A 13,662-nucleotide genomic window follows, 5' to 3' on the forward strand; every position below is an offset into this window, starting at 1 on the left:
ACCCTCCAATGATAACATTAACTCATCTAACCCCCCCTTTTTTGTTATCTGCTCTCTTCCAGGCAAGGCCGACCTGACTAATCATCCAAGGTGTCAAGGTAAGGCTTTGTTAAGTCTGTTGGTGTCTCGTACCAGGCGCACCTGTGTGTTTTTGTACAGGGATAAACACAATCGGCTTTCTGACAAAGGCGGGAATTCCTCAGCGTCTTCTTGAAGAAGACGAAGGCGAAATTAAAACTGCGCTCTGCAGCTCCATCTGATTTGCAAACAAAACTTCCATGCTGCTCGAATACGACGAGTGCTACATCAGCTCCCACACTCCCCAGTCACATTAGCATAGGCGAGCAGAGAGACACAATGGAGTTTTTCACCGCCGGCACAGAGTACACACATTCTTCGCACACACACACATACACTCCAGACAGGAGTTTGGCTCCTGCGCTCTCCAAGAAAAAAGACGAGGGAAGATAGGTTGTCATGTTTTTGTCACTGCCACTTGCCACCAGGTCTGCTTTAGCTCTCTGTTGTGCTGTGACTGAAAGGAGAAAGAGTGTGTGCGGTTTATTTTCGCTCCCATTTTTCATTGTGCGGTTTCACTCCCTCTCCACACTGTCTGCCCTGAACTATTTCTCCATCTTAGTCACGGGAGTGCACGACATCCCCTCCCTGCACACACACAGTGGGATACAAACCACCCTCTCCACATTTATTTATTTTTATTATTTTAGGCTCACAATCCCTCCCCACCCTTTTGTGACTCACCCGCAGCTCCACACAGCCCCCATAAATCATCCGTGATAAAATCAGGGGTTCCATCAGTTCAGCTAAACCCAACTTTAGCTGTTAGACGGAGACGTGATGAGGTTTCTGATGCTGTGCGCAGAGCCCAGACACCAGTTGTTGGAGGCACTGTTGTGAGGGCCACTGCAGCAGACTGAGGCAGATCGCTGTCTGCACTGCGGTCTCACACTGCTCGCTTCTGCCACCTGCTGGTCATGTCTAGTCAGTGTGTGCAGTTCAAATATTTATAAGGAATGTTAAAAGAATCTAAATGAATTAGCCAAAAACAGCAATTCATTTATTGTAGTATGCGTCTCTGTAGTTGGAGCTTCACAGGTGTCCAAGACACAAAACAGCTAATGCACCTGGTGTCCTCTGTTCCACTAGGCGTTGGTGTAGTAGCTTATTTAAAGTCACTCTCACAGATAATTAAGAAAATAGTCCAGTAGTTTACATGTGCATTTCAATGTACCAATGTGCCAATCTCATGACAGCAACTCAGTGCATTTAGATGTGTAAACAAGACGACCGGCTGAAGTTCAAACTGAGCATCACAATGGGGGAAAAAAGTAATGTCAGTGACGCTGATTGTGACATGGTTGTTGGTCTGAGTGTTTCATAAATTGCTGATCTATCAACCACCTCTAGGGTTTATAGAGAATGGTCTGAAAAAGAGAAAATAACCAGTTAATGGCAGATCTGCGGGAGGAAATGCCTCCAGAGTAATCAGATTGCAGTCCGATAGAGCCTCTTTGGGATCAGGTGGAACAGGAGATTCTCGTCGTGGATGTGCAGCCGACAAATCTGCAGCAACTGTGTGAAGCTCTCATGTCAACATGGACCAAAATCTTGTTGAATCTATACATGAAGAACTGGGACAGCTGACCTGTGCAGTCAAAGTGACAAAACAAAAGCAAGTGTAGAGGTTTGGTACCAAAGAAAGCCAAACATATTTTTACATTTTAGAGCTGATATTAAAGGAGTTTCGACGAGATTTGAGATGAAAACATTTCCTACAGCGTGCTGGGCAGCATAGCCAGGAAATATGGAGGTTTTCCTCTATTAAGGTGTGTCATTTCTTTGAAAAGCATAAGCAATGTTGAATATTTTTAGGGTGTGTATCATAATCACCTTCCATTACATCACGCAATAACAAGGAAATAATCCTCAGATGGTGACTGTTGCTGAACATGACAATGAGTTCACTGTATTCACATGGCTTCCCACAGGCACCAGATCTCAGTCTAATAGAGCACCTTTGGGATGTGGTGGAGTGGGAGATTCCCATCATGGATATACAAATGTGCAGCTGTGTGATGCCATCATGTTAACATGGACCAAACACTGAGAAGTGTTTCTAGCACATTGTTGAAGAAAAAAAAGGAGGTTCCAACCCAGTAGTGGCAAAGTGTCCCTTTTTTAGCTTTTCAAATCTAAAGTTACACATTTTCACTCTATTTTATTAAAAAAAAGAAAAGAAGAAGAAGTCACCCAGTGGACACTTGGCGAAGCAGTTTTTTGCCCGCAGGTCATATTTTGGAAAACTTCAGATTTCTTTATAATAGCAAACAATAAAAAGTCATTATTTCTGTTTCTGTCTGCATTGGAGTCAACCTGGGTTTGAAAGATTCATAAGGTGTTTATAAACAGTGATTGTCTGACGAGCATGATTCGCCTTTAGGTTTCCATGATAGAGCTTTAAGGTGGCTGCTGAATTCAAATTCTCCTCTCAGTATGTTTTCCTAACAAACAGAGCACAGCTTGCACGGTTTGGCTGACTGTATCCTTCAGTAAACGTTGCTCCTCCTCAGCCAACGGCGATCTCTCAGTATGTGCTGAAAAGTTAAAAAAAAAAAACGCTGCACAAGTTTTTTTTCACATTTAAAAACATAAAAAAATCTACAATATACGTCATTCCTGGTAAAACTGTAAAAAATAAATAGTTTTGTTTCCGTTTAAATGTGATTGTAATTTCACATCTACAAAAAAAGTTTTATTTTTCTCGTGTTTCCCCAGCTGGTACCAGTCCGATGTCCTCTTCCCCCACAGTGTGATGTGCCATGGCTCCGGTGCTGAGTGGAGTGTGGTGGGGGCCGGAGGCAGGCGTCATCGGGTCGGGGACGGCAGCTTCTACTGGTGTGGCGTCGTGGCTGGGGAGCGGGCAGCTGATCTTGATCGTCACCCTCAGCATCCTCACCGCTTTGCTGCTGGTGTCGGTGCTGCTGCTGCTCTGCGCTAGCTGCCAGGGGTGAGCGCCATCACCAAGCAAACACACCCATATATGCCGTGTACTGGTGTTATTGTCATCGCTGTTAGGGCACGCTCACATATCAAAAAAAGCTTCACTTCCTGCTGTGTCAGCTATCCAAAGCAGATCTGCTCTGCTGGGAAATGCAGACAGTGCACAAATACCTGAGAGGCCGTTCTTAGCTACAGTAATTATAGGTACAGCAACAGTACAGAGCAGTGCTGCTGAGTAACACTAAAAATGCCCTCTAGGGTAGTAGGCCATAATTATTTAATTAATAATTATGAATGGAAGCATGTGCTGTCTCTAAGCAGCCGTACACACTCCCTTCTATCTCTATATATAAAAGAGAAACACGTTTCCTTGTCATTTAACTTTCCTTTCGTGTAATCCCCGTAAAGAGCTGATGCAAGCAGACTCCAAATAAAGCAGCACAACTGAAACTAAAAGTTAATTTGACCGACTTAACGACCCAGCGCGTAATGAAGATTTAATGTTAACGAGTCTAAGCTGCGAACTTCGCTATAGTGCGTAAAGCTTTGTTTTGTCTCATTGGGATTGCACTGAAGTAATGGCTAAGAGATTAATGAGGCATTTACTTTGCGGCGTGACGTGACGGGCTGTATATTCAACACAAACGCCCACCTCTTACGCAGCGGTTCCAACGTGTGGGATTGTAATTGTTTTTATATGTAGCCCCCAGGAGCTAAGAGAAATGAGTTTTTCTTCGTCCTGCAGAGAGCTGAGTTGAATGTTAATGTCCCGCAGGGAGACGTTTGGCAGGCGGCCGGTTTTGAAGTTTTCAGATTTGCAGAGGTAAATAAAGAAGATGTCACTTTTCTTCTCATGTAGATGAGAGCAGAACATTCGAAACAAGTATAATGCAGTTAGATATGCATTAGCTCGCTGCAGCCTCTTTTATGACATAAAGTCAAATTTGATTAACCCGTGAATGAAAAACTAAGTGTCACAGCAGCATGAAAGCAGTGTTGCACATGCATACAGTCATTATTTGTCCCTCGACATAGCTCCTCCTCCTTTAGAGCAACTTCTTCATCTGATTAGAACAGGAGTTTGGAGGTGGAGCTAAAGATAGACAGTTGTCTATCTTTAGATGCCCACAGTTAGATTATCTGTTCTCAGTGACATCACAGAGAGCCAGAGTAGAACAAAAATGTCTGAAATGGAGTGTTTCTGAGCAGGCTGAAGGCTGAGCCTCACAGGGTTTACCTGCTCACAGCAGGTCTGCCTTAACCTCCTAGGACCTGGCCTCCACATATATGGACATCACATTTTGGGTTGTCTAGACCAATATACTAAATTTTGCCACTGATGAGGACATTATACTGCCACTGTTTTATCGAAATTTAAAACAGATGTCCCCTTATGTGGATCTTATTTTTCTCAGAAACAAAAAAAATCAGGTAATTCTTTGTTTTTACATTCATCAGGTCCCAATCAGCCCAAATAGCAAAGAGAAATTTATAAAGCCATTCCATGAAAGAGTTCAGGTTTTAGGAGGTTAAAGCGGACGTGTCTGAAGGAATGTAATATTTATTAGTGATGGTTATTATTACATTTTACTGATCCCAGTTCAGTTGTTTTTGTTTGAATGTTTGATGTAATTTTAGATTACTCTAACAGAAGAAAAAGGAGTGCTATTTAAAAAAGCTATAAAGCAACAAATGTAATAAATAAAACTCATATTTGCAAATTAATATTTGATTTCTGTGTTTTTTTTAATTTGTCAGAAGATTCAAGATTAGAATTTTCTTGGATTTATTTGATGGTTGGGTTGAAACCATAATATGTGGAAGAGTTGTACAATTATAAAACAGGTTTTTGGTCCCTAATCTGGAGGCACGCTTTGCTTTCACAGTTCTTTGCATGCACAGCTGAGCCCCCATGTTTAGCTGTGCAGGCTGCTCTAACACTTGATGTGTTGCTCTGTTTTCTCATCTCTCCTTTCTTCTTCTCTTCAGGCAGAAGAAAGCGGTGAATGGACACCCAGCGGGAGATCATCAGAGCCTGGTGAATGGAGTGAGTTTTTCCTTCAGGTTTCCACAGCCTTTTCTCTCAATATATCAAAGCTACAGTCCTGAAGAGGAATGAAATAATAATGTTTTATTTGTTTATTTTTAATAGCAAGGATGCATACTAACACTGTTACATTTTTAAAAAGTCAAGCGGTGTGTATGCAGGACTTCAAGGCACAGTTTATTTGCAAAACCTGTCTGTGGTTTGGTTTTTAATCTGCAAGGTCCATTATTTTAGCCTTAACATAGGAAGCTCTAAGGCAGATATTTGAGGTCTGTGGGTATTACCTCTGAAAGACAACTAATCAAAAATGGTTTCACACTTTGCTGTTTTGCAGCACCAGCTAACACCAACCCCCTGGGGGAGGGGGTTAATGACAGTGAATGAAAAGTTGATAAAGTTTGTTTTTGTTAAATGAATTCAGGCAGGCGTGTCTCTATGATGTTCGCAGACGGCATTGGGGTCTGTAAGAGTAGGGGGCAGGTGGAAGAGAGATGAGGGTTTGGAGACAAAGTTTAGATGATTTGGATGAGATGATGCTGAATATGGAGCTCACAGGCAGGAGGAAAACAAGACCGCAGAGGAGATTCATGAATGTAGTGAAGGACATGCAGAGGGCTGGTGTGACAGGGGAGGAAACTGGGGATAGGGTGCCGATGCGCTGTGGCGACCCCTAACGGGAGCAGCTGAAAGAAGAACAAGTAGAGCGAACAGCTGAATGTTTTCAGGCTTAATCATAGTGTGATTACACTCATACACTGACATGCACATTTTTTTGCATAAACAAATATTTTCTCTAAACATAATTGTTTTTTTAAAAGATACATCAGGTCAGATTTCAGGACGTTTAAGAAACCGTCAGCTCTTGCAGTCAAAGATCAGCCATTTGGTTTAAACTCTGTCAAAATATCGACTCAGAGCCTTAAACAAAAGCACCCACGCATACTCTTCTCATTAGTCCAAGTGTGGGAGAGTGTGTATCTTTAGTCAGGCGCTGGAGCGATCGGCAAGTGGAGCTGTGGATAGAGTTTAGCTGCGTGCCTCCTCAGTAACACACGCGTGCACACTGACACACATCTCCGCCCTTACGTGGCGTCCTGTGACACTAGAACACACCTTCCGACTCTTTGCGTCGTAACCCACGTCGATCATGCTGACACAGAAACATACGGAGAACAAAGCCTCCCTGCGTACGGCTGATTGACAGCCTCCAGTTGTTAGCGAGAGGTTGTTTCTGAACGGCTCACGGCTGCCAACGGGGAAGTGGTTTCTCCCGCTAAGAAAACACGTGGGAAACTCCACTGCCTGCTCGTCACATGTCACTTATTTTAATGTCGTGCTGCCTTAAAACAGAAATAAGAGGGATACTATTAAGAAAAACAAACGATTATTATTATTTGTAGAGTTGACCTTTTACCCCGTGCTATGCGACGCTCATAATGATGCGTGGCGAACGTCCGCTATGTCCTTTTGAAGATTGTGCAATGGGCAGAGGTAGTCATTACAAACTACTATAATATTGATGCTTCAGTAACCAAGCACCACTTAAGTGTGACAAATGTCGAGCTTTCACAGGTTAAGTGACATCCACTTACTTTCTTATTCTGACTTCCCCTCTGGGGGTTTGTGTGTTTGTGTGTGTGTGTGTGTGTGTGTGTGTGTGTTCTTCAGAGCCTTTTTGCATTTGATTGATATCTTCACTGCAACCTTTAAGCATTAGCCCAATTGCCAGGTGATCAAATTGTTTCAAGAGGGACCCATTTGTACGACGGACCGTGTCGTAGCCTGACAGGTTAAATGGGGGTTTTTTGTCTTCGTGGTTGAGTAGATTAACTCTTCCTCACTGAGCTGCAATCTGTCTGTCTCTCCTGCAGCCAGCATCAGTGAACGCTGTCCCTCCTGTTTCTCCCCATCGTTAGAGAGTTCAGGTGTTTTAAACTCACAGGGTGCAGATTAACCAAAATTAGTATTTAAGTCAGTTTAGATACAGGAAGCACCCCGTGGTGGTCCGTCAGAAGCAGGGCAAAGTGATCCGTTTTGTTCTAAGATCATTAAAGACCAGCCTCTGTGATTGTTTAGCAGTTGCTCAATCAGTTTGATCACAAATGCAAAGAGTGTCTGCGACACAGTGTAGGACAAACACATCAACAGGTTCAATCTGTTCAGTTGCTGATTAATGCAAATATCTAATCAAGCAGTCACATTACAGCAAGGCAGCAAGCCGAGACGACCTGCTGAAGTTCAAACTGAGCATCAGAATGAGGAAGAAAGAGTTCAGTGACTTTGGCATGATTGTCGGTTTCAGACGTGCTGGTCTGAGTATTTCTGAAACTGCCGATCAGCGGGGATTTTCCCACACAACCATCTCTAGAGTTTACAGAAGATGGTGATGAGAGTGAGTCCTCTGGGTCGATGCCTGAGGTCAGAGGAGAATGGCCGCTTCATATCTTACAACAAAGGGATGCTGAAAACCATCTCTAAACACACAACACACCACGCTGAGTGTACGTTACTCAGCTGACAAAAGGAAAACGAGGCTCACCCAAATTGGAGAGTAGAAGATTGGAAAAACATTACCTGGTTTTATAAGACTCTGTAGCTGATGTGATACTCGGATGGTAGGGTCAGAATAAGGTGAAAACAATGTTGTTTCAACATTTCAGGCTGGTGATACAATGATGCAATGTGGTGTAATATTTTCCTGGGACACATTGTAGTACCGGCTGAGGATTGATTAAACACCGCAGCCTACCTGAGTGTCGTTGCTGACCTTGTCCATCTCTTTATGACCACAGTTAGCTTCTGTTGGCTGCTTCCAGCAGGATAACAGCATGTCACAAATCTCACATCATCTCAAACTGGTTTCTTGACGCTGGAACCAGTGCAACGGGAGATTCACGTCACAGATGTACAGCAAACAAGTCCAACCAAAACCTCTGAGGAATGTTTCCAGCACCTTGTTGAATCTGTGCTGTCAATACTTTGTGTCACTCAGATTTTTTACAGTTAGTGACCTACAAAAAAATAATTTGACACACCAGCAAGGAGATGTTAATGTTAGCTGTGTTGAAACTGTAAAAGAATGTGAATGTCTGGGGAGAGCAATTAATGAGACATTGTCATGGGATTGTAACAGAATTTGCAAAAAAAGAGAGTTACAGTGATTATCGTCCTTGACGGCTTGGATCAGAGTGACGCTGGTTCTTGTTTAGCTTTCATTTTTGGAGAGTATTATAACTTTATGCTTTATTTTACGCTTCTTTTGTCACTGCCTGGGGTTAATAAGAACAAAGATGACATGTCCGAGTCACAAAACAGCGTCACACTCCTCTGTGATTCCTGAGTGGTGGTGAAGTTGTGAGCTATTGCATCTGTGGTGTACACAAGATATTCTCATTGGGACGGATGACACAAGATTAATGGACTATAAAAAGAAAGATGGATGTAACGTGTGCCTAAATCACGAAACGACAGCATAAAATTAGTGGTTTCATAAAACAGCTAAAGATTACGTCATTGGCACCGACAGCTATGAGAGTGCGTGACCACTAGGTGGAGTTATGGAGCTTCTGATGCATGTCCCTCTGCTCACACAAGGAAAAACAGCAAACCCCAGACAAAGAGCAGTCTTGGCGTGCACTCTTTGAAAGGTTTTGACTTTCTCTGCTCTCTCATTAGTGACTGACTGAGCAATCGTCGTGGAAACTAAAGCATTACAGTTTATGCATGAAGTGCATGTTGATAAATCGTCCTCTGTTAATTACTAGTTTCTTCTCACTGTTGATCTGAGTGTTTGCTCACTCTCAGAGTTGATTCTGCTCAGCTTAGGCTGATAAAACAGGAAACTTGAGCTTTTTTTAAACCCTTCTTCTTCTTCTTCTTCTTCTTCTTCTTCTTCTTCTTCTTCTGCTCTTTTTGTACTGTGCTAGTTGAGTTAGAGATGCAGATTTTTTTCCATGCTTATATGATGTTGCAAGCACAGAAACTGTCAGAGCATGGTTTAAACCCGACTGCAACACAACTGACTCCCTGCCAGCTTCACAGCTGTTGTTCTTTAGCCTCCTATTGAGACAAGCAGAGAGACAAATTACCCTGTGGATATCCTTAAGGTAGCGTCTTCCTATTGTTATTATAATTATTAATGTGACACTACAGACGCCGTCCTTTTACCCTGTTCGGCTTGATGTGTTGCTTATGCTTGATTCAATTTTAGTGCCTCTTATAAATGAATTAATATGAAATCAGCTGCATAAAACAAGAGCTGCCTGTTACTCATACTCGCAGAAGCTGTTAGCTGTCTTTAGATGTCTTTTCTTGGTAGGTAAAAATAAGCTACACTTAATTAGGAATGCATAACGGTTTTATAATTACCTTAAAGTAATAAATAATGTGTTTGGAAAAGCTTAGAAGAAGCGAGATAAAGAGTCAGGAAAGCATGAAAATTTAAATTTGGGCTTCAAGGATCCTGAAGGTAATGCACCGCACATATGGCTTTTCGATTGCGCGGAGGTGTGACGGATGTCCATCCCGTGCAACATAAGGAAGATGTGCAAATTCATTTCTGTAGGTTTTTGTCATTTAAAGAATCTGAGACTGAGGTTTTACCTGCTTGAAGCCTCCAAGCCTGCGAGCTGTGGTGCAGCAGTGACAAAGAGCTTATCCTTTGTTGTGCAGGTTTCAGAGAGAGACATCAGCCAATCAGCAGACAGTCCAGCAACTGACGCGGCGGTCAGCACCTCTTACAATGGGCCTCTCACCAGCGGTACAAGTAAGCCGATAGAGTTCCTCTCAGCTCGTCATGTCCTGCCATTGTTGTCTGCGTAGTTAATATTTAGACCGCGTGATACGACATCCATGCAGTGTGTTTTTTCCTGACACGTGATGGCTGTTATGAAGCGTGTTTGCTGGTCAGCTTTGGTTCGTGTTATAGTCAATGTTAAATGCAGTCGTAAAAAGATGCTGTTTCCTCCTCGCCCTGACTCTTTTCTTCTTCCCTCCAGTTCTCACGGACACACAGGACACCAGTCCCCAGTTGTCAGAGGAGATGCTCTCCAGCCAATCAGAGCTCAGGTCCTCCAAGTGCCCTCAGGACCGCGAGCTTCCCAGCATCCCTCCCAACAACGCCCTTATCGGGAACGGACCCCCACCCTCAGGAGACAGCACTTATGAGGTCAGTGTTTAAAAGTCACCTTTAAACAGCAGAACGATGGTTTTTTTTCTTTACTCATAGTAAGTTCGGACATGCTCACTGGAGGAGATTAAAGCTTGTAATGTTGAATGCTGCTTGACTGAGTAAATGACTGATTGATTGATTACGCCTAGGGATCTTTTCACAAGTGGCTGGTGAATTGAGTGATTTTCGAGCCAGGAGGCAGAAACATCAAAAAGTTATTTCTTGTTTTTGAATGCACGTAAGACCAGTGTGTGTTTCTGATGTTAAGGTGGTGAAGGAGATGGCCGTGGCCTCACGTGACGTCAGTGCCGATGAATCCCTGTACGAGACGGTCAAGGAGCTCAAAGACGGTCCTGCAGAGGCTGGCCTCCTAAACGGTACCATCCAGCCGAGTCCAGACGAACCTCCGCCTCATCCTCCCGCTCTTCTTAACGGCCACATCAGCCCAAGCACACCTGAGCGGGGGCCCATCTTTGCCGGGGCGGAGTACGCCTCTGTCAACCTGAATAAGAAGAGCCGTCACAGCGCAGACATGGAGGCCAAAAGGCGCTCTGGTAATGCTGCCGTTCCTCAACAAAAGCCTCAGGAGGAGCCAGAGGAGGATTTACCGCCACCGGTACCGGAGAAGGTTCTGGATGAAAATGACAACCAGCCAGCGCTGATGATGAACGGGCTCGCGGAGGCTGGGCTGCACAATGGAGAGGTAAGCTTGTTTGTGTGCGTGTCTCTAGGAGTTCTTTGGAGATTTTTTTTGAGTGACTATAGGGTACTGTGGGTGTGTGTGTGTGCGTGTGTTTCTACTTGTTTAAACATCTTTGTGAGGACCAAAAATTGACATGCCACTATAGTTGTGTCTCACAAATTTGAAGGCATTTTTGAGGTTAGAGAAAGCATTATGTCAGTTTGATGACTTCACTAAGGCATGCTCCAGATTTCACGATGCCATCAAACACCTGTTTCAATGTAAAAACGAACGCAAACCAAGTCTACAGTCACACTGGCGGAAACACTGGTTAGAGACCACAGCGCCACCAACATTGCTGTGAACATGTGCAATCAGCTCATGATCTTTATGCCTTTGAAGTAGAATAACACTGAAACGGGGTCGTGGTCTGAAACTACTACTACTACTAGAGTGAATTGGCGTCCTCAAACCGTCTTTGGCGCATCAAGACGGCAATAAAATGGGAGAAACAGCAATAAGACGGAGTCAGTCTGCGGTCAGTTTTTGAGTGAGTGAGGTCAAGTTGGCAGTTACATTAATCTGTTTGCAGTAATGCGGCAATTAACTGTGATACATTGCAAATCTTTTGCCGTCTGTTACAAATCTGTTGCCGTCTGCATCGTGCACAGTGCTGAGCCGAAGCTGGGATGGACTTGATCCGCACATCAGGTGTGGCTCCCTCAGCCAGCAAACAGACACGGCTGATCTACTGCATTAATGTTTAGTGTTCTAGTAAGGGTGGGGGGGGGACCTCTCATTTATCTGAAATATAAATGAGAGGTCTTTCTGATCTTGTGTACTAAAGGCTCATAAATATTCTATAAACGTTGCAGTGACAGCAGTAATGAATACTGTAACAGATTTCAAAGTATTTATGGGACTTAAATGCATCTTACATTTGTTGATCTATGTGAAGCTGGCAGGGTTGAATTTGTCTCCAAACCCTACGTGGGCATCAATATGTGTAGTTTTCGACATTTGTACGCACAGAAAGGTTTTTGAAAGGTAAAATTATTAGATTGATGAGGAGAACTTAATAAATTGTGCATAAATGATTCGTATTTATTCAGGTTTGGATGTGTGCATGTGTAAAATAATTGCATCGTTTTTGTGCATGGAATGAAGCATGCTCGTGTGAGTTACGCACAAATCACCGAACGTGGTTGGAAATCTTAGTTTCTACTTGATATGACATCGTACACATTTTCAACACTTTTGAGGCAAATTTCTCTCCGTATACTTACATACAGATGTGAAAAGGTAACGTTATGCGTTTTTGTGAATGGATCATAATTTGGTTTTATTTCTACTAAAAAAAACAACAACTTTAAAACAAGAACTGAAAACAAACATTTTTGATGAAATTTGGATAAATTCCATTTTCCAATCCATTAACCATAACTAAGGGGACGCTAGATGATTCCACACACTCTGAATCAACCAGCAACCAAAGATGGTGCTCGTGGGTGTGCTTATTAGCTTATGTTTGTGAGAAAGCCCCACGTGAATTGTAAGTAAGGTCTCATTTATGCTGTGCTGCATGTAGGAGCGTTCCAGTGATTGAATATTTGTACTGTATAACCGCAGTTGCTTATTACAGGCGGCGTCTGATTAAAGAGCGAGCAGTTTTATTAGAGTCAACTTTCATTCAATGTGTCATCGTGAGCGAGAGGAAGCGTGGCAGGAAAGAAGAAAAGTAACCTGTGACGACGGGGAAAATGAGCATTAGTCAGATGATGAAACTATATGACAGGGAAAGTAATTTTTCAATTTCCCTTGGCATAAAATACTCAGATTGGTTAAAAACTATGAATCCATTCTCGACCATCTTGACAAAACACTGCTTTGAAAAGAAAGTGATAGTGATAGTATTTCATTCGTATTCGCTATAATGCATTCAGAGTGAGAGCATGAGGGTGTTTAAAGGCCAGGGAGGACAGGTTACATGGAGGGGAGGAATGAAGCAGCTATTGTTGTTAAGATTATGTAGAATGAAACAAAAAAGAAAAATACAGCAATGCAATGCAGTTCTAGACATTATAGTAAAAAAACGTTTGTCGTTTAGAGCGCTTAACAAACTTATTAGATCACCTTTAAGTTTTACAAATCACCTTTAAGTTTTACAAAATTGTTTAAATGTGTTTTTTTTTTGTAGACATAAAAAAATTTTCTGTTCAGGGATGTAAGTAGAAAAAAAAAAAAGTACTTTAACATTTTTTACTTTTTTGTAAAACAGCACATTTGAAAATTCATGGATAACAATAATTCTATTGTCGCATTAAAAACATAATGTTAAAATATAAAATATAATGCTAAAATAACACTGAAAATTACGTTTTTTTGTAAAGTGGTCAATTTGAAAATTCTCAGCTAAAAACAATTATATTTTAATCAGAAAATCAAATCAAGTCCATTTTGATTAAATTAAGAAAACAATTTGGTAATTACCAATAATGTTAATTTTCATCAAGTGTGGCTCAAACCTTATATATTGAGTGGTGGTCTAATAAATTTGTTAAGCACTGGATGTCATAAAAAATTTTAAAAATATTTTACAACACCCAAATAAATCTCTGATACGATGATGTCACCCTAAAAATATAACATTGCATTTTACTGTCTTTTGTTTGATTCAGTCGTGCGGTCGAGAAAGACGTGTTCGCCGCTTCTCAGCTTCCACTGAGTGCGGTGCCCAGCGTG

The 13,662-nt window shown here is 42.2% G+C and overlaps 1 protein-coding gene across 3 annotated transcripts in view; it reads left to right on the forward strand.

Annotated features, from left to right (window-relative positions):
* The window catches only part of pag1 (phosphoprotein membrane anchor with glycosphingolipid microdomains 1), a 59,228-nt gene that overhangs the window by 36,759 nt on the left and 8,807 nt on the right, over positions 1-13,662 (forward strand). For all 3 annotated transcript variants that reach the window (XM_005917500.3, XM_042218918.1, XM_042218919.1), the window contains 6 exons: positions 63-98; positions 2,797-3,028; positions 5,011-5,068; positions 9,740-9,833; positions 10,066-10,235; positions 10,507-10,941. In XM_005917500.3, coding sequence (XP_005917562.1) covers positions 2,841-3,028; positions 5,011-5,068; positions 9,740-9,833; positions 10,066-10,235; positions 10,507-10,941 — 945 coding nt within the window. In that variant the 5' untranslated portion in view covers positions 63-98; positions 2,797-2,840. The remainder of the gene's footprint in view (positions 1-62; positions 99-2,796; positions 3,029-5,010; positions 5,069-9,739; positions 9,834-10,065; positions 10,236-10,506; positions 10,942-13,662) is intronic.

The sequence above is a fragment of the Haplochromis burtoni genome, unplaced genomic scaffold (assembly GCF_018398535.1).
Source record: "Haplochromis burtoni strain Fernald_Lab_line unplaced genomic scaffold, NCSU_Asbu1 Contig_25, whole genome shotgun sequence".
Classification (NCBI taxonomy): domain Eukaryota; kingdom Metazoa; phylum Chordata; class Actinopteri; order Cichliformes; family Cichlidae; genus Haplochromis; species Haplochromis burtoni.